This window comes from Salvelinus fontinalis, chromosome 29, assembly GCF_029448725.1.
Source record: "Salvelinus fontinalis isolate EN_2023a chromosome 29, ASM2944872v1, whole genome shotgun sequence".
NCBI lineage: Eukaryota > Metazoa > Chordata > Actinopteri > Salmoniformes > Salmonidae > Salvelinus > Salvelinus fontinalis.
The window spans coordinates 1,680,647-1,704,864 of NC_074693.1; the positions used below are offsets into that span (position 1 = coordinate 1,680,647).

General features: G+C 51.8%; 1 protein-coding gene across 2 annotated transcripts in view; it reads right to left on the reverse strand.

The window, feature by feature from the left end:
- The window catches only part of LOC129827319 (PDZ and LIM domain protein 7-like), a 175,726-nt gene that overhangs the window by 119,209 nt on the left and 32,299 nt on the right, over window positions 1–24,218 (reverse strand). For both annotated transcript variants that reach the window (XM_055888057.1, XM_055888056.1), the window contains exon 2: window positions 4,055–4,153. In XM_055888057.1, the coding sequence (XP_055744032.1) occupies window positions 4,055–4,153 (99 nt within the window). The remainder of the gene's footprint in view (window positions 1–4,054; window positions 4,154–24,218) is intronic.

Genomic DNA, 24,218 nt, shown 5'->3' on the forward strand with positions numbered 1-24,218 from the left:
CCGTTTCTTTACACCGCAGACTCCCATTTTGTCTTGCTGTCAGTTGGACTGTTCTTTATTGTGTAATAAGCTCTCTTTACAGACTCCCTGAGTTGAGACGATAGATATACAATACCTCAGGGGCCCTGGGACACACACCAGACCACCCACACAGCACTTCCTGGAGGGCCAGCCAGTCATAACCTGAGAGACAAGTCTCAGCCAGTCAGAGACGGGGAGAGAGGCCGACTAGGCCTTTAATTATATTACAAGTCAGTCAACAGTCAGAGACGGGCCTTCTAGTACGACGTCAGCCAGTCAGAGACGGGCCTGCTAGTACGACGTCAGCCAGTCAGAGACGGGCCTGCTAGCACGACGTCAGCCAGTCAGAGACGGGCCTGCTAGCACGACGTCAGCCAGTCAGAGACGGGCCTGCTAGCACGACGTCAGCCAGTCAGAGACGGGCCTGCTAGCACGACGTCAGCCAGTCAGAGACGGGCCCTGCTAGCACGACGTCAGCCAGTCAGAGACGGGCCTGCTAGCACGACGTCAGCCAGTCAGAGACGGGCCTGCTAGCACGACGTCAGCCAGTCAGAGACGGGCCTGCTAGCACGACGTCAGCCAGTCAGAGACGGGCCTGCTAGCACGACGTCAGCCAGTCAGAGACGGGCCTGCTAGCACGACGTCAGCCAGTCAGAGACGGGCCTGCTAGCACGACGTCAGCCAGTCAGAGACGGGCCTGCTAGCACGACGTATGGAAACATCTAGGGGATATAACTGAAAGATACAGCCTCAACATGGGGTGTAAACCAGAAGTACGACTGTACTGCTGTCAGTCTAAGTGTCTACATGGAGTACTAGATGACAGTTATTACAGTTTCCATTCTAATGTACAGCAACAGACAGAGGTCAAACATGTTGGTGTAGAGGGAGCTGTAACTAAATTATGATAATCACATTCAAACATCCACTAGACTGAGTGATTTGGGAATAAGAATGGATTTTAAACTACATGACCAAAAGACTGTGGGTGTGTGTGTGTCGTCGAACATCTCATTACAAAATCATGGGCATTAATGTGGAGTTGGTTCCCCTCTTCGCCGCTATAACAGATTTAAAGCAACGATATTCGAGTGGCTGTTTTTAAAAACACTGCAGCTGCAAATATAAATAATTATCTTTACAAATAATAAAATAAGGTAGATGGAGATGTGTAAACTAGACATTCAGTCTTTATATTACTGTAGGCTAAGCTGCAGGAAATGTATACCTGTCACAAGAAGAAGAACAGACACTTCCAGGATGATATGTCTATGCATTGTGAACTGCACTCATTACTGAGTCTGCCCCCGCGGGCAGGCGAGAGGGCGGGCAGTCTGCTGCCCCCCCCGCGCGACGGGCCGTCTACCGCCCTGAGACCATTTTACGCCAGGCTGTTTATAGAAATAATTTATTATAATTTACCGATTCCTGGCAGTTATTTTATCCCGGGCAAAGGGAGCGGTTTTGGATGGTAAATCCCAGTAACTAGGCTTCTGCCAGTAACTAGGCTTCTGCCAGTAACTAGGCTTCTGCCAGTAACTAGGCTTCTGCCAGTAACTAGGCTTCTGCCAGTAACTAGGCTTCTGCCAGTAACTAGGCTTCTGCCAGTAACTAGGCTTCTGCTATTCAACCCTGGTGCTTACTCAACATTGACAGGAGCGTTGCAAACAAAAAAGACAATTAACAAAACTCTTAAATGGAACGAAATAAACAAACTCACAAGTGTAACATAGTTTGTGAGCTCTGCAAACAAACGTGTCCAATCAGACAATAACAACAGTGAAATGACTAATAACAAATGGAATGCATTAACAGAAAAGACGGTAACCAAACAAACATTATATATTAGAAATGATGGGAATTCAGAGTAAATGTTGCTACTACCGGTGAGAGCTTAGATAGTGTTTATCTAGCAATCAAAGGGCAAACAATTGACAAGGAAGTTATTAAACAATGAAGACGCAAAAAAAAGGCGGGAGAAAGACATGCCTTGTGCATCTCAGCCACACTCCATCTTCGTGGACCGTGACATCCCCGCGACCGCCTCAATGGATTAGTCCAAGGAGACAGGGGGTTTCGTGTGCCATGAAAATACACATCTATTTGTGACTGCTTGACAACACAATTAATCTTGGGTTGACCAACAGCTTACGGACCAGACAATAGACTAAATGGGATCAGGCCTACGCTCAGATAAAAGGTGCTGTTTGGTGCGGTTTGTCGGGAAGAGACAATCCTGTCACAGATCCAGAGGAAACAGATGGTAGTGAGTGAGGGCAGGCGAGAGGGCGAGCGAGCGGGATGGCGAGCGAGCGAGCGAGAGAATAGGTAAAAGAGGTAGGAAGAGCATGTACTGACAGGCTGGTTTAACTGTTTCCTCAACAGGATAACACAGACCTTTGTGTTTGTGTGTGTGTGTGTGTGTGTGTGTGTGTGTGTGTGTGTGTACGTGTGTGTGTGTGTGTGTGTGTACACACAGGCAAACTGACCGATAGACAAAGTCATGTTGCCCTTATAAAGGGTTGGAAACCCTGTTCTGGGCGTCACTCAAGTTCATAAAACAACAGGCTTTTTGAACAAACGAGAGAAACCATTTTAGCTACGGACAATGTGTTTAGCTAAGATACAGTGACCCTAATACAGTAACAAGCTGTTCATTGACTAACCAAGACATGTCCTTGTGAGGACAGAGAAAAGTGGAGCGACTCAGAGACGTCTGACATCATACACATTGTGTACATCTCAACCGCCATCCTATTCCCTACACAGTACAGGTAGAATGTAATAGTGGGTATTTTGAATACAGTGTTGTTTAACATGACAACCAATGAAAAAGCCAGGAGGCTCATAGAACAGAATAGGATTCACTATGGAGGTGTTATTGTGACAGGGTAGGAACCAAAGTGTTGGTCAGTGTTTCCCCAAGGGAGTGGGACCTTATAATCTTTGACTACATTAAACATTTTCTCTGACTTCATGCTTCACATATTCCATTCCAATTTAGAAGATACTGTTGCACAAAAATACTGATTTAGGCCTACACCAGCACTGGTATCAGTATTAGCTAGCTACGTTTGCTTTGACTCAGTACAATTAGTAGCTATAGCCAGCTAACTAGCGATTAGCATTGGTGGCTAACAACTTATTTTAGCAACTTGCTAAGACAAATTCACTTTTTGCAAACAGTAAAAATATACAAACTATGTGTAATTCTAGAACGCGAGTGGATTTACATTAAGAGGCAAAATGGAAGCCTCCCGGGTGGCGCAGTGGTCTAGGGCACTGCATCGCAGTGCTAACTGCGCCACCAGAGTCTCTGGGTTCGCGACCAGGCTATGTCGCAGCCGGCTGCGACCGGGAGGTCCGTGGGGCGACGCACAATTGGCATAGCGTCGTCCGGGGTAGGGAGGGTTTGGCCGGTAGTGATATCCTTGTCTCATCGCGCTCCAGCGACTCCTGTGGCGGGCCGGGCGCAGTGCGCGCCAACCAAGGGGGCCAGGTACACAGTGTTTCCTCCGACACATTGGTGCGGCTGGCTTCCGGGTTGGAGGCGCGCTGTGTTAAGAAGCAGTACGGCTGGTTGGGTTGTGCTTCGGAGGACGCATGGCTTTCGACCTTCGTCTCTCCCGAGCCCGTACGGGAGTTGTAGCGATGAGACAAGATAGTAATTACTAGCGATTGGATACCACGAAAATTGGGGAGAAAATGGGAAAAAAAAAAAAAAGTCAAAATGGAAAAGAGCATCGTTGTCATCAATCACCATAATGCTGCAGCTGCTGCATTGACCATGCAGACTGAAGAGATGATCTCTGGCGCAACAACTGGTGGGAGGGGGCGAGGGGGCGAGGAAGCGAGGGGGGCGACGGGGGCGAGGGAGCGAGGGGGGCGAGGCTTAGTGAGAGGGATATAGCAAACTACAAAAAAAAAACGAAATACCGTTATATAGAAGGTACACTAAAAACCCAAACCGGTCCGTGCATCAATACCAGTATATAGTAAAATACGGTTCAACACACACACAGATGAAGCTTACCCTGGACACAGTCAGGGGCATGCTGAAGTCCTTCCCCCCCTGAAGTCTGAAGCCCCATGGTGCCGGGCCGTTGAGGGTTATACAGTATATATTCATGGCCTATAGAGGAGAGAGAGGAGACAGGGTTATATATACACACACAGTAATATCATGGCCGAAAGGGTTACAGTATATACAGTGCATTCGGAAAGTATTCAGACCCCTTGACTTTTTCCACATTGTTACATTACAGCCTTATTCTAAAAATGATTAAAATTCTTCCCTCATCAATACATACACACACAACCCCATAATGACAAAGCAGACACTGTTTAGATTATTTGCACAAAAATAAAATAAAAAATAAAAAAAAACGGACACCATTTCCATAAGTATTCAGACCCTTTACTCAGTACTTCATTGAAGCACCTTTGGCAGTGATCACAGCCTCGAGTATTTTTGGGTATGACGTTACAAGCTTGTCACAGCTGGGAGTTCCTCCCATTCTTCTCTGCATGTCCTCTCAAGCTCTGTCAGGTTGGATTGGGAGCGTCGCTGCACAGTCCGGGTTCAAGTCCGGGCTCTGGCTGGGCCAGTCAAGGACATGCAGAACCTTGTCCCAAAGGCACTCCTGCGTCATCTAGGCTGTGTGCTTAGGGTCGTTGTCCTGTTGGGAAGGTGAACCTTGGCCCCAGTCTGGTCCTGAGCGCTCTGGAGTATGTTGTTTTCAATAAGGATCTCTCTGTACATTGCTCTGTTCATCTTTGCATCGATCCTGACTAGTCTCCCAGTCCCTGCTATTGAAAAACATCCCCACAGCATGATGCTGCCACCACTAGGGCGGTGGCGGGTCACAACATTTCATTAGCCGGGGTCAAGCAAATAGCTGTCGGTCTCACGGTAACTGACCGTTAATTAACATAAAACACATTTAGCATCTCCTGGCTTCCACACGGCCTACAAGCCACCAATACATCCATGTAATATAGCCTACACCTTCACAATAAATCCATGATTTATTTTAGACAGGTCTAAAGAAGCATCATATGAAGAAAAAGTAGTGTATTTCAGAAGAACAGAATATCATACTCTGATTTGTCCTTATGTTAGGTCCTGATCTGGCTATGCCATATGGCTGTGGGCTGCACTAGTTCATTTAGCAGACAAGATTTGCTTAGAATTCCATGGCATTATTTTATAGTATGAAGAATATATTTTTATTTTATTTTTGTATAATTTTTACCCCCTTTTCTCCCCAATTTTCGTGACATCCAATCGCTAGTAATTACTCTCTTTTTTTTGCAACAAAAAAAATCTAAAAACCTGGTTTTCAACTTTGTCAATGTGTAGATTGAAGAAAAATAATCATATTAGCAATTTTAGCACAAGGCTATAACGTAACAAAATGTGGGAAAAGGTCTGATTACTTCCCGATACACTGTACCTGTATATATTTATGGCCTATAGAGGATGGAAGAAATATACATACATACAGTAAAAGTCAAAAGTCTGGAAACATCTACTCATTTCAAGGGTTTTTATTTATTTTTTACTATTTTCTACATTGTAGAATAATAGTGAAGACATCACAACTATGAAATAACCCATGGAAACCTGCAGCCAGTTTCATCACTGCACTTGAAGAAACTTTCAAAGACCTTGAAATTTTCCATATTGACTGACCTTCGTGTCTTAAAGTAATGATGGACTGTCGGTTCGCTTTGCTTATTTGAGCTGTTCTTGCCATAATATGGGACTTGGTCTTTTACCAAATAGGACTATATTCTGTATACCACCCCTACCTTGTCACAACACAACTGATTGGCTCAAATGTATTAAGAAGGAAAGAAATTCCACAAATGAACACAGTATATCCGTATATTGATTCATGGCTTAAAGAGCAGTGGTTTTCAAACCTCTCAGGGACGTTCCAGGTATTTCATCTATTCTAGAGCTAGCACAACTGATTCAACTTGTCAACTAATTATCAAGCCCCTTCCCCAGGTCCTCCTACAGTAGGTCCTCCCCAGGTCCTCCTACAGTAGGTCCTCCCCAGGTCCCCCTACAGTAGGTCCTCCCCAGGTCCCCCTACAGTAGGTCCTCCTACAGGTCCCCCTACAGTAGGTCCTCCTACAGGTCCCCCTACAGTAGGTCCTCCTACAGGTCCCCCTACAGTAGGTCCTCCTACAGGTCCCCCTACAGGAGGTCCTCCTACAGGTCCCCCTACAGGAGGTCCTCCTACAGGTCCCCCTACAGGAGGTCCTCCTACAGGTCCCCCTACAGTAGGTCCTCCTACAGGTCCCCCTACAGTAGGTCCTCCTACAGGTCCCCCTACAGTAGGTCCTCCTACAGGTCCCCCTACAGTAGGTCCTCCTACAGGTCCCCCTACAGTAGGTCCTCCTACAGGTCCCCCTACAGTAGGTCCTCCTACAGGTCCCCCTACAGGAGGTCCTCCTACAGGTCCCCCTACAGGAGGTCCTCCTACAGGTCCCCCTACAGGAGGTCCTCCTACAGGTCCCCCTACAGTAGGTCCTCCTACAGGTCCCCCTACAGTAGGTCCTCCTACAGGTCCCCCTACAGTAGGTCCTCCTACAGGTCCCCCTACAGGTCCCCCTACAGTAGGTCCTCCTACAGGTCCCCCTACAGTAGGTCCTCCTACAGGTCCCCCTACAGTAGGTCCTCCTACAGGTCCCCCTACAGTAGGTCCTCCTACAGGTCCCCCTACAGTAGGTCCTCCTACAGGTCCCCCTACAGTAGGTCCTCCTACAGGTCCCCCTACAGTAGGTCCCCCTACAGGTCCCCCTACAGTAGGTCCCCCTACAGGTCCCCCTACAGTAGGTCCCCCTACAGTAGGTCCTCCTACAGTAGGTCCTCCTACAGTAGGTCCTCCTACAGTAGGTCCCCCTACAGTAGGTCCCCCTACAGTAGGTCCCCCTACAGTAGGTCCCCCTACAGTAGGTCCTCCCCAGGTCCTCCTACAGCAGGTCCTCCCCAGGTCCTCCTACAGTAACTCCTCCCCAGGTCCTCCTACAGTAACTCCTCCCCAGGTCCTCCTACAGTAACTCCTCCCCAGGTCCTCCTACAGTAACTCCTCCCCAGGTCCTCCTACAGTAACTCCTCCCCAGGTCCTCCTACAGTAACTCCTCCCCAGGTCCTCCTACAGTAACTCCTCCCCAGGTCCTCCTACAGTAACTCCTCCCCAGGTCCTCCTACAGTAACTCCTCCCCAGGTCCTCCTACAGTAACTCCTCCCCAGGTCCTCCTACAGTAGAGCCTCCCCAGGTCCTCCTACAGTAGAGCCTCCCCAGGTCCTCCTCCCCAGGTCCTCCTACAGTAGGTCCTCCCCAGGTCCTCCTACAGGTCCCCCTACAGTAGATCCTCCCCAAGTAGATCCTCCCCAGGTCCTCCTACAGTAACTCCTCCCCAGGTCCTCCTACAGGTCCCCCTACAGTAGATCCTCCCCAAGTAGATCTCCCCAGGTCCTCCTACAGTAGATCCTCCCCAGGTCCTCCTACAGTAGATCCTCCCCAGGTCCTCCTACAGTAGATCCTCCCCAGGTCCTCCTACAGTAACTCCTCCCCAGGTCCTCCTACAGTAACTCCTCCCCAGGTCCTCCTACAGTAACTCCTCCCCAGGTCCTCCTACAGTAACTCCTCCCCAGGTCCTCCTACAGTAACTCCTCCCCAGGTCCTCCTACAGTAACTCCTCCCCAGGTCCTCCTACAGTAACTCCTCCCCAGGTCCTCCTACAGTAACTCCTCCCCAGGTCCCCCTACAGTAACTCCTCCCCAGGTCCCCCTACAGTAACTCCTCCCCAGGTCCCCCTACAGTAGATCCTCCCCAGGTCCTCCTACAGTAACTCCTCCCCAGGTCCTCCTACAGTAACTCCTCCCCAGGTCCTCCTACAGTAACTCCTCCCCAGGTCCTCCTACAGTAGGTCCTCCCCAGGTCCTCCTACAGGTCCCCCTACAGTAGATCCTCCCCAAGTAGATCCTCCCCAGGTCCCCCTACAGTAGATCCTCCCCAAGTAGATCCTCCCCAGGTCCTCCTACAGTAGATCCTCCCCAGGTCCTCCTACAGTAACTCCTCCCCAGGTCCTCCTACAGTAACTCCTCCCCAGGTCCTCCTACAGTAACTCCTCCCCAGGTCCTCCTACAGTAACTCCTCCCCAGGTCCTCCTACAGTAACTCCTCCCCAGGTCCTCCTACAGTAACTCCTCCCCAGGTCCTCCTACAGTAACTCCTCCCCAGGTCCTCCTACAGTAACTCCTCCCCAGGTCCTCCTACAGTAACTCCTCCCCAGGTCCTCCTACAGTAACTCCTCCCCAGGTCCTCCTACAGTAACTCCTCCCCAGGTCCTCCTACAGTAACTCCTCCCCAGGTCCTCCTACAGTAACTCCTCCCCAGGTCCTCCTACAGTAACTCCTCCCCAGGTCCTCCTACAGTAACTCCTCCCCAGGTCCTCCTACAGTAACTCCTCCCCAGGTCCCCCTACAGTAGATCCTCCCCAGGTCCTCCTACAGTAACTCCTCCCCAGGTCCTCCTACAGTAACTCCTCCCCAGGTCCTCCTACAGTAACTCCTCCCCAGGTCCTCCTACAGTAACTCCTCCCCAGGTCCTCCTACAGTAACTCCTCCCCAGGTCCTCCTACAGTAACTCCTCCCCAGGTCCTCCTACAGTATGTCCTCCCCAGGTCCTCCTACAGTAGGTCCTCCCCAGGTCCTCCTACAGTAACTCCTCCTACAAACAGGGTGCCATTTGGAATTGCAACCCATTTCCTTAATAGACCACTACTTTGACCAGTGCCCTGTGTAGAGAATAGGGTAGTATTTAGGACAGACAGTGTTTCCCAAAGCAGCCCTCCTTTGGAACACCCAGCAGTTTCACACACAACATCTATAAACAACAATTAACTGCTGATTAACTGAATCAGAGGTGATAGACTAGTGCTGGAATGAGTCAAAGATGTAGCGACCTAGAAGTTCTACACTGTGATCTATTCAACACATTCTCAGCTGACATTTCTCATGTCACCCAGTTAGGGACCCTTTAACCAAACCAGGAGCCCGTTAGGGCCCCTTTAACCAAACCAGGAGCCAGTAGTCAGTTAGGGCCCCTTTAACCAAACCAGGAGCCAGTAGTCAGTTAGGGCCCCTTTAACCAAACCAGGAGCCAGTAGTCAGTTAGGGCCCCTTTAACCAAACCAGTAGTCAGTTAGGGCCCCTTTAACCAAACCAGGAGCCCGTTAGGGCCCCTTTAACCAAACCAGGAGCCAGTAGTCAGTTAGGGCCCCTTTAACCAAACCAGGAGCCAGTAGTCAGTTAGGGCCCCTTTAACCAAACCAGTAGTCAGTTAGGGCCCCTTTAACCAAACCAGTAGTCAGTTAGGGCCCCTTTAACCAAACCAGGAGCCAGTAGTCAGTTAGGGCCCCTTTAACCAAACCAGGAGCCAGTAGTCAGTTAGGGCCCCTTTAACCAAACCAGTAGTCAGTTAGGGCCCCTTTAACCAAACCAGGAGCCAGTAGTCAGTTAGGGCCCCTTTAACCAAACCAGGAGCCAGTAGTCAGTTAGGGCCCCTTTAACCAAACCAGTAGTCAGTAGTCAGTTAGGGCCCCTTTAACCAAACCAGGAGCCAGTAGTCAGTTAGGGCCCCTTTAACCAAACCAGGAGCCAGTAGTCAGTTAGGGCCCCTTTAACCAAACCAGGAGCCAGTAGTCAGTTAGGGCCCCTTTAACCAAACCAGTAGTCAGTTAGGGCCCCTTTAACCAAACCAGGAGCCAGTAGTCAGGTAGGGCCCCTTTAACCAAACCAGTAGTCAGTTAGGGCCCCTTTAACCAAACCAGGAGCCAGTAGTCAGGTAGGGCCCCTTTAACCAAACCAGTAGTCAGTTAGGGCCCCTTTAACCAAACCAGGAGCCCGTAGTCAGTTAGGGCCCCTTTAACCAAACCAGGAGCCAGTAGTCAGTTAGGGCCCCTTTAACCAAACCAGTAGTCAGTTAGGGCCCCTTTAACCAAACCAGGAGCCCGTAGTCAGTTAGGGCCCCTTTAACCAAAACTAGGAGCCAGTAAGGGCCTCTTCACACTACTTTGACCACACAAACTAGGTCCAGGAGAGATACTTGTGTAGTGTAAAGAGACTCTTTAAGAGATGTCTCCCACGCCACATAGCCCCTCTAGGTGGTACAGTGTAAAGATATCAGCTCTCCCACGCCACATAGCCCCTCTAGGTGGTACAGTGTAAAGATATCAGCTCTCCCACGCCACATAGCCCCTCTAGGTGGTACAGTGTAAAGACGACAGCTCTCCCACGCCACATAGCCCTTCTAGGTGGTACAGTGTAAAGACGACAGCTCTCCCACGCCACATAGACCCTCTGGGTGGTACAGTGTAAAGACGACAGCTCTCCCACGCCACATAGCCCCTCTAGGTGGTACAGTGTAAAGACGACAGCTCTCCCACGCCACATAGCCCCTCTGGGTGGTACAGTGTAAAGATGACAGCTCTCCCACGCCACATAGCCCCTCTGGGTGGTACAGTGTAAAGATATCAGCTCTCCCACGCCACATAGCCCCTCTAGGTGGTACAGTGTAAAGACGACAGCTCTCCCACGCCACATAGCCCCTCTAGGTGGTACAGTGTAAAGATATCAGCTCTCCCACGCCATATAGCCCCTCTGGGTGGTACAGTGTAAAGACGACAGCTCTCCCACGCCACATAGCCCCTCTAGGTGGTACAGTGTAAAGATATCAGCTCTCCCACGCCACATAGCCCCTCTGGGTGGTACAGTGTAAAGACAACAGCTCTCCCACGCCACATGTTCCTGCAAGAATTGCCTTAACACCAGTAGAAAGCATTTTTGCTCCGGTACCAAATTGAAAGTCGTATAAAATAGCCACACATTTGTGAATCATTCAATGAACCAAGTGTGCAACATGGTCTAGATGAGAAGCTCCTGTATAGTTAGAATATCTATCCATATTTTATTTGTCTCTATACTATGGTATTTACGGTAGGATAATACCTGCACTCACATGAAGGGAGGAATGGGACTTCGACCACACCACATTCAAGGATAGTGTAAACAGAAAAGTTGCAGATCTGATGTTGAAGAGAGAGATAGATCTCACTGACGTAAAGCCTTTGGTCAGGACTCAGTCTTTTAGCAGGGAACACAAACAGGAAGGAATCCGTCGGACCCACCAGACCCACCAGTGGGTTCCCGACCAGTACCAAAACACTGATCGAGAGATCTAATGCAGGGGATTCCACCCGTTCCAGCATTGGGGAACATCCCGCCTCCCTGGGCGTGCAACGCCCATTTCTATGGCAACAAGCACTATTCATGACACAAACTGTTCACACCCCTCCTGTTGGTGGAGAGAATTTAGCAGGTTTAAAGATTGTTTTCTTGCAATTTTACACATTTTGCCATGTCTAATGTGGATTCATGTGAAATGAGTGATGAAAAAAATGACAATATCTATGGAATAAAAATTTCAATGGATTAAAAGGTGCGCAAGTTGATCTGGACATTTCAGACAAATTGTGCCGCTTTCAAGGAGCGGGACTCTAAGCTTCTAAAAAAATCCCGCTATGCCCTCCAACGAACCAGCAAACAGGCAAAGCGTCAATACAGGACTAAGATTGAACATACTACACCGGGTCTGACACTCGTCGGATGTGGCAGGACCTGCAAACTATTACAGACTACAAAGGGAAGCACAGCGGAGAGCTGCCCAGTGACGAGCCTACCAGACGAGCTAAATCACTTCCATGCTCGCTTCGAGGCAAGGAACACTGAAACATACATCAGAGCACCAGCTGTTCCGGAAGACTGTGTGATCACGCTCTCTGCAGCCGATGTGAGTTGACCTTTAAACAGGTCAACATTCACAAGGCCACAGAGCCAGACGGATCACCAGGACGTGTACTCTGAGTATGCGCTGACCAACTGGCAAGTGTCTTAACTGACATTTTCAACCTCTCCCTGCCTGAGTCTGTATTACCAACATGTTTCAAGCAGACCACCATAGTCGATGTCCCCAAGAACACTAAGGTAACCTGCCTAAACGACTACCAACCCGTAGCTCTCACGTCTGTAGCCAGGAAGTGCTTTGAAAGGCTGGTCATGGCTCACATCCCCATTATCCCAGAAACCCTAGACACACCCCAATTTGCATACCGTCCAAACAGCTCCGAGATTGCAATCTCTATTGCACTCCACACTGCCCTTCACACCTGGACAAAAGGAACACCTATGTGAGAATGCCTACTACAGGTCAGCGTTCAACACCATAATGCCCTCAAAGCTCATCTCTAAGCTAAGGACCCTGGGACAAAACACCTCCCTCTGAAACTGGATCCTGGACTTCTTGATGGGTCGCCCACAGGTGTTAAGGGTAGGCAACAACACATCCGCCACGCTGATCCTCAACACGGGGGCCCCTCAGGGGTGCGTGCTCAGTCCCCTCCTGTACTCCCTGTTCACGCATGACTGCACAGCCAGGCACGACTCCAACACCATCATTAAGTTTGCAGATGACACAACAATGGTAGGCCTGATCACCGACAACAACAAGACAGTCTACAGGGAGGTCAGAGACCTGACCGTGTGATGCAAGGACAACAACCTCTCCCTCAACGTGATCAAGACAAAGGAGATGATTGTGGACTACTGGAAAAGGAGGACCAAGCACGCCCCCATTCTCATCGACGAGGCTGTAGTGGAGCAGGTTGAGAGCTTCAAGTTCCTTGGTGTCCACATTATCAACAAACTAGAATGGTCCAAACACACCAAGACCGTCGTGAAGAGGGCACAACAAAGCCTATTCCCACTCAGGAGACAGAAAAGGTTTGTCATGTGTCCTCAGATCCTCAAAAGTTCCTACAGCCGCACCATCCTGACCGGTTGCATCACTGCCTGGTATGGCAACTGCTCAGCCTCTGACCGCAAGGCACTTCAGAGGGTAGTGTGTACAGCCCAGTACATCACTGGGGTCAAGCTTCCTGCCATCCAGGACCTCTATACCAGGCGGTGTCAGAGGAAGGCCCTAAAAATTGTCAAAGACTCCAGCCAACCTAGTCAGACTGTTCTCTCTGCTACCGCACGGCAAGCAGTATTCCCTGAATACTGTGGCCCTCTGCCGTTCCCTGAATACCGCGGCTCTCTGCCGTTCCCTGAATACCGTGGCTCTCTGCCGTTCCCTGAATACCGTGGCTCTCTGCCGTTCCCTGAATACCGTGGCTCTCTGCCGTTCCCTGAATACCGTGGCTCTCTGCCGTTCCCTGAATACCGCGGCTCTCTGCCGTTCCCTGAATACCGCGGCTCTCTGCCGTTCCCTGAATACCGCGGCTCTCTGCCGTTCCCTGAATACCGCGGCTCTCTGCCGTTCCCTGAATACCGCGTCTCTCTGCCGTTCCCTGAATACCGCGGCTCTCTGCCGTTCCCTGAATACCGTGGCTCTCTGCCGTTCCCTGAATACCGCGGCTCTCTGCCGTTCCCTGAATACTGTGGCCCTCTGCCGTTCCCTGAATACCGTGGCTCTCTGCCGTTCCCTGAATACTGTGGCTCTCTGCTGTTCTCGGTCCACCTGCCTGTCAGTACGTGTCATTCAGACCTGAGGTGGATGTGAATCTGGGTTGTATTCATTAGTGCACAACGTAGCAAAACATATTGCGACAGACAGACAAATAATGTAGGCCTAGTACAATTCATCACACAATATCCAGGAAATAAACAGAGGTACACTTAGAGAGAATGTATTTAGGCTGTCCCCTCTTATTCCACATACTATTCAAAAACAAATATCCTCCATCTCCATGGAAATCATATACCTGCCCCGCTGTACACATTAAAACATATATCCTCCATCGCCATGGAAATCATATACCTGCCCTGGCTGTACACATTAAAACAAATATCCTCCATCTCCATTGAAATCATATACCTGCCCTGGCTGTACACATTAAAACAAATATCATCCTTCTCCAAAGAAATGATATACCTGCCATGGCTGTACACATTAAAACAAATATCCTGTGGTCCCGTGTGGCTCAGTTGGTAGAGCATGGCGTGGGTTCAATTCCCACGGGGGGACCAGGGTTCAATTCCCACGGGGGGACCAGGATGAATATGTATGAACTTTCCAATTTGTAAGTCGCTCTGGATAAGAGCGTCTGCTAAATGACTTAAATGTAAATGTAATCCTCCATCTCCATAGAAATCATATACCTACCCTCGCTGTACACATTAAAACATATATCTGCCAAAGTAATACAGGTTTAATTACATTGATACAGCGTATTCCCTTCGCTCACAGTCAACACAACACAACACATAACCTGTGGCATTTTAAGAAGCAAGGACAACCTGACACCTTAGGTCACTGGCTAAAATTCCCAATCTGGCCCTCAAACCATCATGGTCACCTAATAATCCCCAGTTTACAATTGGCTCATTCATCCCCCTCCTCTCCCCTGTAACTATTCCCCAGGTCGTTGCTGCAAATGAGAACGTGTTCTCAGTCAACTTACCTGGTAAAATAACGGTAAAATAAAATAAATAAATAAACTTGCTGCTCTCGCCAAATGAGTTACACGCCTACTACTGCCCTCAGCCCTCCCCTCTTCCCCTGACTCCTCCAAGGTATCCAAAACCTCACCATGACAACTCACCACGCAATGCAAACATACCTTGTCCTGAGGCCCCTCCTTGTAACCCAAAGCTGGCAGAAAGCTACAGTCGTGAAGCAGTACGGGCTGACTCTCTCCCTCCCCGTTGGCAGAACAAGCCCTCCCCTCTCCTGGTGACACCGCTAGGCAGCCAGGCTAGCCCTCTCCTCCCCCTCCACCACACCCCTCTCCTCCTCAGAGAACTATATAAGGAATGTAAAACTACACCAAACTATTTCAGCCCTACACCCACATGAGTCACGGAGAGGGGGGCAGCAACGGAGAGAAGGAGCAGGAGAGAGCGAGAAAAGGAGCAGGAGAGCGAGAGAGAAGGAGCAGGAGAGCGAGAGAGAAGGAGCAGGAGAGCGAGAGAGAAGGAGCAGGAGAGCGAGAGAGAAGGAGCAGGAGAGCGAGAGAGAAGGAGCAGGAGAGCGAGAGAGAAGGAGCAGGAGAGCGAGAGAGAAGGAGCAGGAGAGCGAGAGAGAAGGAGCAGGAGAGCGAGAGAGAAGGAGCAGGAGAGCGGGAGAGAAGGAGCAGGAGAGGGAGAGAAGGAGCAGGAGAGAGCGAGAGAGAAGGAGCAGGAGAGAGCGAGAGAGAAGGAGCAGGAGAGAAGGAGCAGGAGAGAGCGAGAGAGAAGGAGCAGGAGAGAAGGAGCAGGAGAGGGAGAGAAGGAGCAGGAGAGGGAGAGAAGGAGCAGGAGAGCGAGAGAGAAGGAGCAGGAGAGCAGGAGCAGGAGAGAAGGAGCAGGAGAGAAGGAGCAGGAGAGGAGCAGGAGAGAAGGAGCAGGAGAGAAGGATCAGGAGAGAGAGAGAGAGAAGGATCAGGAGAGAGAGAGAGAGAAGGATCAGGAGAGAGAGAGAGAGAGAGAGAAGGATCAGGAGAGAGAGAGAGAGAGAGAGAAGGATCAGGAGAGAGAGAGAGAAGGATCAGGAGAGAGAGAGAGAAGGATCAGGAGAGAGAGAGAGAAGGATCAGGAGAGAGAGAGAGAGAGAGAGAGAAGGATCAGGAGAGAGAGAGAGAGAAGGATCAGGAGAGAGAGAGAGAGAAGGATCAGGAGAGAGAGAGAGAGAAGGATCAGGAGAGAGAGAGAGAGAAGGATCAGGAGAGAGAGAGAGAGAAGGATCAGGAGAGAGAGAGAGAGAAGGATCAGGAGAGAGAGAGAGAGAAGGATCAGGAGAGAGAGAGAGAGAAGGATCAGGAGAGAGAGAGAGAGAAGGATCAGGAGAGAGCGAGAGAGAAGGAGCAGGAGAGGGAGAGAAGGAGCAGGAGAGCGAGAGAGAAGGAGCAGGAGAGCAGGAGCAGGAGAGAAGGAGCAGGAGAGAGCGAGAGAGAAGGAGCAGGAGAGAAGGAGCAGGAGAGAGCGAGAGAGAAGGAGCAGGAGAGAAGGAGCAGGAGAGGGAGAGAAGGAGCAGGAGAGGGAGAGAAGGAGCAGGAGAGCGAGAGAGAAGGAGCAGGAGAGCAGGAGCAGGAGAGAAGGAGCAGGAGAGAAGGAGCAGGAGAGAAGGAGCAGGAGAGAGCGAGAGAGAAGGAGCAGGAGAGAAGGAGCAGGAGAGGGAGAGAAGGAGCAGGAGAGAAGGAGCAGGAGAGGGAGAGAAGGAGCAGGAGAGAAGGAGCAGGAGAGGGAGAGAAGGAGCAGGAGAGGGAGAGAAGGAGCAGGAGAGCGAGAGAGAAGGAGCAGGAGAGCAGGAGCAGGAGAGAAGGAGCAGGAGAGAAGGAGCAGGAGAGAAGGAGCAGGAGAGAAGGATCAGGAGAGAGAGAGAGAGAAGGATCAGGAGAGAGAGAGAGAAGGATCAGGAGAGAGAGAGAGAGAGAGAGAAGGATCAGGAGAGAGAGAGAGAAGGATCAGGAGAGAGAGAGAGAAGGATCAGGAGAGAGAGAGAGAAGGATCAGGAGAGAGAGAGAGAAGGATCAGGAGAGAGAGAGAGAAGGATCAGGAGAGAGAGAGAGAAGGATCAGGAGAGAGAGAGAGAAGGATCAGGAGAGAGAGAGAGAAGGATCAGGAGAGAGAGAGAGAAGGATCAGGAGAGAGAGAGAGAGAAGGATCGAGAGAGAGAGAAGGATCAGGAGAGAGAGAGAGAGAAGGATCAGGAGAGAGAGAGAGAGAAGGATCAGGAGAGAGAGAGAGAGAAGGATCAGGAGAGAGAGAGAGAGAAGGATCAGGAGAGAGAGAGAGAGAAGGATCAGGAGAGAGAGAGAGAGAAGGATCAGGAGAGAGAGAGAGAGAAGGATCAGGAGAGAGAGAGAGAGAAGGATCAGGAGAGAGAGAGAGAGAAGGATCAGGAGAGAGAGAGAGAGAAGGATCAGGAGAGAGCGAGAGAGAAGGAGCAGGAGAGAGCGAGAGAGAAGGAGCAGGAGAGAGCGAGAGAGAAGGAGCAGGAGAGAAGGAGCAGGAGAGAGCGAGAGAGAAGGAGCAGGAGAGAAGGAGCAGGAGAGGGAGAGAAGGAGCAGGAGAGGGAGAGAAGGAGCAGGAGAGCGAGAGAGAAGGAGCAGGAGAGCAGGAGCAGGAGAGAAGGAGCAGGAGAGAAGGAGCAGGAGAGAAGGAGCAGGAGAGAAGGAGCAGGAGAGAAGGATCAGGAGAGAGAGAGAGAAGGATCAGGAGAGAGAGAGAGAAGGATCAGGAGAGAGAGAGAGAAGGATCAGGAGAGAGAGAGAGAGAAGGATCAGGAGAGAGAGAGAGAGAAGGATCAGGAGAGAGAGAGAGAGAAGGATCAGGAGAGAGAGAGAGAGAAGGATCAGGAGAGAGAGAGAGAGAAGGATCAGGAGAGAGAGAGAGAGAAGGATCAGGAGAGAGAGAGAGAGAAGGATCAGGAGAGAGAGAGAGAGAAGGATCAGGAGAGAGAGAGAGAGAAGGATCAGGAGAGAGAGAGAGAGAAGGATCAGGAGAGAGAGAGAGAGAAGGATCAGGAGAGAGAGAGAGAGAAGGATCAGGAGAGAGAGAGAGAGAAGGATCAGGAGAGAGAGAGAGAGAAGGATCAGGAGAGAGAGAGAGAGAAGGATCAGGAGAGAGAGAGAGAGAAGGATCAGGAGAGAGAGAGAGAGAAGGATCAGGAGAGAGAGAGAGAGAAGGATCAGGAGAGAGAGAGAGAGAAGGATCAGGAGAGAGAGAGAGAGAAGGATCAGGAGAGAGAGAGAGAAAAGGATCAGGAGAGAGAGAGAGAAAGGGATCAGGAGAGAGAGAGAGAAAAGGAGCAGGAGAGAGAGAGAGAAGGAGCAGGAGAGAAGGAGCAGGAGAGAAGGAGCAGGAGAGAAGGAGCAGGAGAGAAGGAGCAGGAGAGAAGGAGCAGGAGAGAAGGAGAGAGAGAGAAGGAGCAGGAGAGAGCGAGAGAAGGAGCAGGAGAGAGAGAGAAGGAGCAGGAGAGAAGTAGCAGGAGAGAGCGAGAGAAGGAGCAGGAGAGAAGGAGCAGGAGAGGAGCAGGAGAGAGCGAGAGAAGGAGCAGGAGAGGGAGAGAAGGAGCAGGAGAGGGAGAGAAGGAGCAGGAGAGGGAGAGAAGGAGCAGGAGAGAGAGAAGGAGCAGGAGAGAAGTAGCAGGAGAGAGCGAGAGAAGGAGCAGGAGAGGAGCAGGAGAGAAGGAGCAGGAGCAGGAGAGAAGTAGCAGGAGAGAGCGAGAGAAGGAGCAGGAGAGAAGGAGCAGGAGAGGAGCAGGAGAGAGCGAGAGAAGGAGCAGGAGAGGGAGAGAAGGAGCAGGAGAGGGAGAGAAGGAGCAGGAGAGGGAGAGAAGGAGCAGGAGAGAGAGAGAAGGAGCAGGAGAGAGAGAGAAGGAGCAGGAGAGAAGTAGCAGGAGAGAGCGAGAGAAGGAGCAGGAGAGGAGCAGGAGAGAAGGAGCAGGAGAGAGCGAGAGAAGGAGCAGGAGCAGGAGAGAGAGAGAAGGAGCAGGAGAGAGCGAGAGAGAAGGAGCAGGAGAGAAGGAGCAGGAGAGGGAGAGAAGGAGCAGGAGAGGGCGAGAGAAGGAGCAGGAGCAGGAGAGAGAGAGAATGAGCAGGAGAGCGAGAGAGAATGAGCAGGAAAGCGAGAGAAGGAGCAGGAAAGCGAGAGAAGGAGCAGGAAAGCGAGAGAAGGAGCAGGAAAGCGAGAGAAGGAGCAGGAAAGCGAGAGAAGGAGCAGGAAAGCGAGAGAAGGAGCAGGAAAGCGAGAGAAGGAGCAGGAAAGCGAGAGAAGGAGCAGGAAAGCGAGAGAAGGAGCAGGAAAGCGAGAGAAGGAGCAGGAAAGCGAGAGAAGGAGCAGGAGAGAGAGAGAGAAGGAGCAGGAGAGAGAGAGAGAAGGAGCAGGAGAGAGAGAGAGAAGGAGCAGGAGAGAGAGAGAGAAGGAGCAGGAGAGAGAGAGAAGGAGCAGGAGAGAGAGAGAAGGAGCAGGAGAGAGAGAGAAGGAGCAGGAGAGCGAGAGAGAAGGAGCAGGAGAGCGAGAGAGAAGGAGCAGGAGAGAAGGAGCAGGAGAGAGCGAGAGAAGGAGCAGGAGAGAGCGAGAGAAGGAGCAGGAGAGAAGGAGCAGGAGAGAGCGAGAGAAGGAGCAGGAGAGAGCGAGAGAAGGAGCAGGAGAGAAGGAGCAGGAGAGGGAGAGAAGGAGCAGGAGAGAGAGAGAGAAGGAGCAGGAGAGGGAGAGAGAAGGAGCAGGAGAGCGAGAGAGAAGGAGCAGGAGAGCAGGAGCAGGAGAGAAGGAGCAGGAGAGAAGGAGCAGGAGAGAAGGAGCAGGAGAGAAGGAGCAGGAGAGAAGGAGCAGGAGAGAAGGAGCAGGAGAGAAGGAGCAGGAGAGAGAGAGAAGGAGCAGGAGAGAGCGAGAGAAGGAGCAGGAGAGAAGGAGCAGGAGAGAGCGAGAGAAGGAGCAGGAGAGAGCGAGAGAAGGAGCAGGAGAGAGAGAGAAGGAGCAGGAGAGAGAGAGAGAAGGAGCAGGAGAGAGCGAGAGAAGGAGCAGGAGAGAGCGAGAGAAGGAGCAGGAGAGAGAGAGAAGGAGCAGGAGAGAGAGAGAGAAAGAGCAGGAGAGCGAGAGAGAAGGAGCAGGAGAGCGAGAGAGAAGGAGCAGGAGAGAGGGAGAGAAGGAGCAGGAGAGGGAGAGAAGGAGCAGGAGGGGGAGAGAAGGAGCAGGAGAGCGAGAGAGAGAAGGAGCAGGAGAGAGAGAGAGAAGGAGCAGGAGAGAGACACAGAAGGAGCAGTAGAGAGAGAGAGAAGGAGCAGGAGAGAAGGAGCAGGAGAGGGAGAGAAGGAGCAGGAGAGCGAGAGAGAAGGAGCAGGAGAGAGAGAGAGAAGGAGCAGGAGAGAGACACAGAAGGAGCAGGAGAGAGAGAGAGAAGGAGCAGGAGAGAGAGAGAGAAGGAGCAGGAGAGCGAGAAGGAGCAGGAGAGCGAGAGAGAGAAGGAGCAGGAGAGCGAGAGAGAGAAGGAGCAGGAGAGAGAGAGAGAGAAGGAGCAGGAGAGAGAGAGAGAGAAGGAGCAGGAGAGAGAGAGAGAGAGAAGGAGCAGGAGAGAGAGAGAGAGAGAAGGAGCAGGAGAGAGAGAGAGAGAAGGAGCAGGAGAGAGACACAGAAGGAGCAGTAGAGAGAGAGAGAAGGAGCAGGAGAGAAGGAGCAGGAGAGAAGGAGCAGGAGAGCGAGAGAGAGAGAGAGAGAGAGAGAGAGAGAGAGAGAAGGAGCAGGAGAGAGAGAGAGAGAAGGAGCAGGAGAGCGAGAGAGAGAAGGAGCAGGAGAGCGAGAGAGAGAAGGAGCAGGAGAGCGAGAGAGAGAAGGAGCAGGAGAGAGAGAGAGAGAAGGAGCAGGAGAGAGAGAGAGAGAAGGAGCAGGAGAGAGAGAGAGAGAAGGAGCAGGAGAGAGAGAGAGAGAAGGAGCAGGAGAGAGAGAGAGAGAAGGAGGAGGAGAGGGAGAGAAGGAGCAGGAGAGAGAGAGAAGGAGGAGGAGAGAGAGAGAGAGAAGGAGCAGGAGAGAAGGAGCAGGAGAGAAGGAGCAGGAGAGAGAGAGAGAGAAGGAGCAGGAGAGAGAGAGAGAGAAGGAGCAGGAGAGAGACACAGAAGGAGCAGTAGAGAGAGAGAGAAGGAGCAGGAGAGAAGGAGCAGGAGAGAAGGAGCAGGAGAGCGAGAGAGAGAGAGAGAGAGAGAGAGAGAGAGAGAGAAGGAGCAGGAGAGAGAGAGAGAGAAGGAGCAGGAGAGCGAGAGAGAGAAGGAGCAGGAGAGCGAGAGAGAGAAGGAGCAGGAGAGAGAGAGAGAGAAGGAGCAGGAGAGAGAGAGAGAGAAGGAGCAGGAGAGAGAGAGAGAGAAGGAGCAGGAGAGAGAGAGAGAGAAGGAGCAGGAGAGAGAGAGAGAGAAGGAGCAGGAGAGAGAGAGAGAGAAGGAGGAGGAGAGGGAGAGAAGGAGCAGGAGAGAGAGAGAAGGAGGAGGAGAGAGAGAGAGAGAAGGAGCAGGAGAGAAGGAGCAGGAGAGAAGGAGCAGGAGAGCGAGAGAGAGAGAGAGAAGGAGCAGGAGAGAGAGAGAGAGAGAGAGAGAGAGAGAGAGAGAAGGAGCAGGAGAGAGAGAGAGAGAAGGAGCAGGAGAGAGAGAGAGAGAAGGAGCAGGAGAGCGAGAGAGAGAAGGAGCAGGAGAGAGAGAGAGAGAAGGAGCAGGAGAGAGAGAGAGAGAAGGAGCAGGAGAGAGAGAGAGAGAAGGAGCAGGAGAGAGAGAGAGAGAAGGAGCAGGAGAGAGAGAGAGAGAAGGAGCAGGAGAGAGAGAGAGAGAAGGAGGAGGAGAGGGAGAGAAGGAGCAGGAGAGAGAGAGAAGGAGGAGGAGAGAGAGAGAGAGAAGGAGCAGGAGAGAAGGAGCAGGAGAGAAGGAGCAGGAGAGCGAGAGAGAAGGAGCAGGAGAGCGAGAGAGAAGGAGCAGGAGAGCGAGAGAGAAGGAGCAGGAGAGAGAGAGAGAAGGAGCAGGAGAGAGAGAGAATGAGCAGGAGAGAGAGAGAGAATGAGCAGGAAAGCGAGAGAAGGAGCAGGAAAGCGAGAGAAGGAGCAGGAAAGCGAGAGAAGGAGCAGGAAAGCGAGAGAAGGAGCAGGAAAGCGAGAGAAGGAGCAGGAAAGCGAGAGAAGGAGCAGGAAAGCGAGAGAAGGAGCAGGAGAGAGAGAGAAGGAGCAGGAGAGAGAGAGAGAAGGAGCAGGAGAGAGAGAGAGAAGGAGCAGGAGAGAGAGAGAGAAGGAGCAGGAGAGAGAGAGAGAAGGAGCAGGAGAGAGAGAGAAGGAGCAGGAGAGAGAGAGAAGGAGCAGGAGAGAGAGAGAAGGAGCAGGAGAGAGAGAGAAGGAGCAGGAGAGAGAGAGAAGGAGCAGGAGAGAGAAGGAGCAGGAGAGCGAGAGAGAAGGAGCAGGAGAGCGAGAGAGAAGGAGCAGGAGAGAAGGAGCAGGAGAGAGCGAGAGAAGGAGCAGGAGAGAGCGAGAGAAGGAGCAGGAGAGAAGGAGCAGGAGAGAGCGAGAGAAGGAGCAGGAGAGAGCGAGAGAAGGAGCAGGAGAGAGCGAGAGAAGGAGCAGGAGAGAAGGAGCAGGAGAGGGAGAGAAGGAGCAGGAGAGAGAGAGAGAAGGAGCAGGAGAGGGAGAGAGAAGGAGCAGGAGAGGGAGAGAGAAGGAGCAGGAGAGCGAGAGAGAAGGAGCAGGAGAGCAGGAGCAGGAGAGAAGGAGCAGGAGAGAAGGAGCAGGAGAGAGAGAGAAGGAGCAGGAGAGAGCGAGAGAAGGAGCAGGAGAGAAGGAGCAGGAGAGAGCGAGAGAAGGAGCAGGAGAGAGCGAGAGAAGGAGCAGGAGAGAGAGAGAAGGAGCAGGAGAGAGAGAGAGAAGGAGCAGGAGAGAGCGAGAGAAGGAGCAGGAGAGAGCGAGAGAAGGAGCAGAAGAGAGAGAGAGAAGGAGCAGGAGAGGGAGAGAGAAGGAGCAGGAAAGAAGGAGCAGGAGAGCGAGAGAGAAAGAGCAGGAGAGCGAGAGAGAAGGAGCAGGAGAGCGAGAGAGAAGGAGCAGGAGAGAGGGAGAGAAGGAGCAGGAGAGGGAGAGAAGGAGCAGGAGAGCGAGAGAGAGAAGGAGCAGGAGAGAGAGAGAAGGAGCAGGAGAGAGACACAGAAGGAGCAGTAGAGAGAGAGAGAAGGAGCAGGAGAGAAGGAGCAGGAGAGGGAGAGAAGGAGCAGGAGAGCGAGAGAGAAGGAGCAGGAGAGAGAGAGAGAAGGAGCAGGAGAGAGACACAGAAGGAGCAGGAGAGAGACACAGAAGGAGCAGGAGAGAGACACAGAAGGAGCAGGAGAGAGACACAGAAGGAGCAGGAGAGAGAGAGAGAGAGAGAGAAGGAGCAGGAGAGAGAGAGAGAGAGAGAGAGAGAGAGAAGGAGCAGGAGAGAGAGAGAGAGAGAGAGAGAGAGAGAGAGAGAAGGAGCAGGAGAGAAGGAGCAGGAGAGCGAGAGAGAAGGAGCAGGAGAGAGAGAGGAGCAGGAGAGAGAGAGAGAAGGAGCAGGAGAGAGAGAGAGGAGCAGGAGAGAGAGAGAAGGAGCAGGAGAGCGAGAGAGAAGGAGCAGGAGAGCGAGAAGGAGCAGGAGAGCGAGAGAGAGAAGGAGCAGGAGAGCGAGAGAGAGAAGGAGCAGGAGAGAGAGAGAGAGAAGGAGCAGGAGAGAGAGAGAGAGAAGGAGCAGGAGAGAGAGAGAGAGAAGGAGCAGGAGAGAGAGAGAGAGAAGGAGCAGGAGAGAGAGAGAGAAGGAGCAGGAGAGAGACACAGAAGGAGCAGTAGAGAGAGAGAGAAGGAGCAGGAGAGAAGGAGCAGGAGAGAAGGAGCAGGAGAGCGAGAGAGAAGGAGCAGGAGAGCGAGAGAGAAGGAGCAGGAGAGAGAGAGAGAAGGAGCAGGAGAGAGACAGAAGGAGCAGGAGAGCGAGAGAGAGAGAGAAGGAGCAGGAGAGAGAGAGAGAGAGAGAGAAGGAGCAGGAGAGAGAGAGAGAGAGAGAGAGAGAGAGAGAGAGAGAGAGAGAGAGAGAGAAGGAGCAGGAGAGAGAGAGAGAGAAGGAGCAGGAGAGAGAGAGAGAGAAGGAGCAGGAGAGCGAGAGAGAGAAGGAGCAGGAGAGAGAGAGAGAGAAGGAGCAGGAGAGAGAGAGAGAGAAGGAGCAGGAGAGAGAGAGAGAGAAGGAGCAGGAGAGAGAGAGAGAGAAGGAGCAGGAGAGAGAGAGAGAGAAGGAGGAGGAGAGGGAGAGAAGGAGCAGGAGAGAGAGAGAAGGAGGAGGAGAGAGAGAGAGAGAAGGAGCAGGAGAGAGACAGAAGGAGCAGGAGAGCGAGAGAGAGAGAAGGAGCAGGAGAGAGAGAGAGAGAGAGAGAAGGAGCAAGAGAGAGAGAGAGAGAGAGAGAGAGAGAGAGAGAGAGAGAGAGAGAAGGAGCAGGAGAGAGAGAGAGAGAAGGAGCAGGAGAGAGAGAGAGAGAAGGAGCAGGAGAGAGAGAGAGAGAAGGAGCAGGAGAGAGAGAGAGAGGAGCAGGAGAGAGAGAGAAGGAGCAGGAGAGAGAGAGAAGGAGGAGGAGAGGGAGAGAAGGAGCAGGAGAGAGAGAGAAGGAGGAGGAGAGAGAGAGAGAGA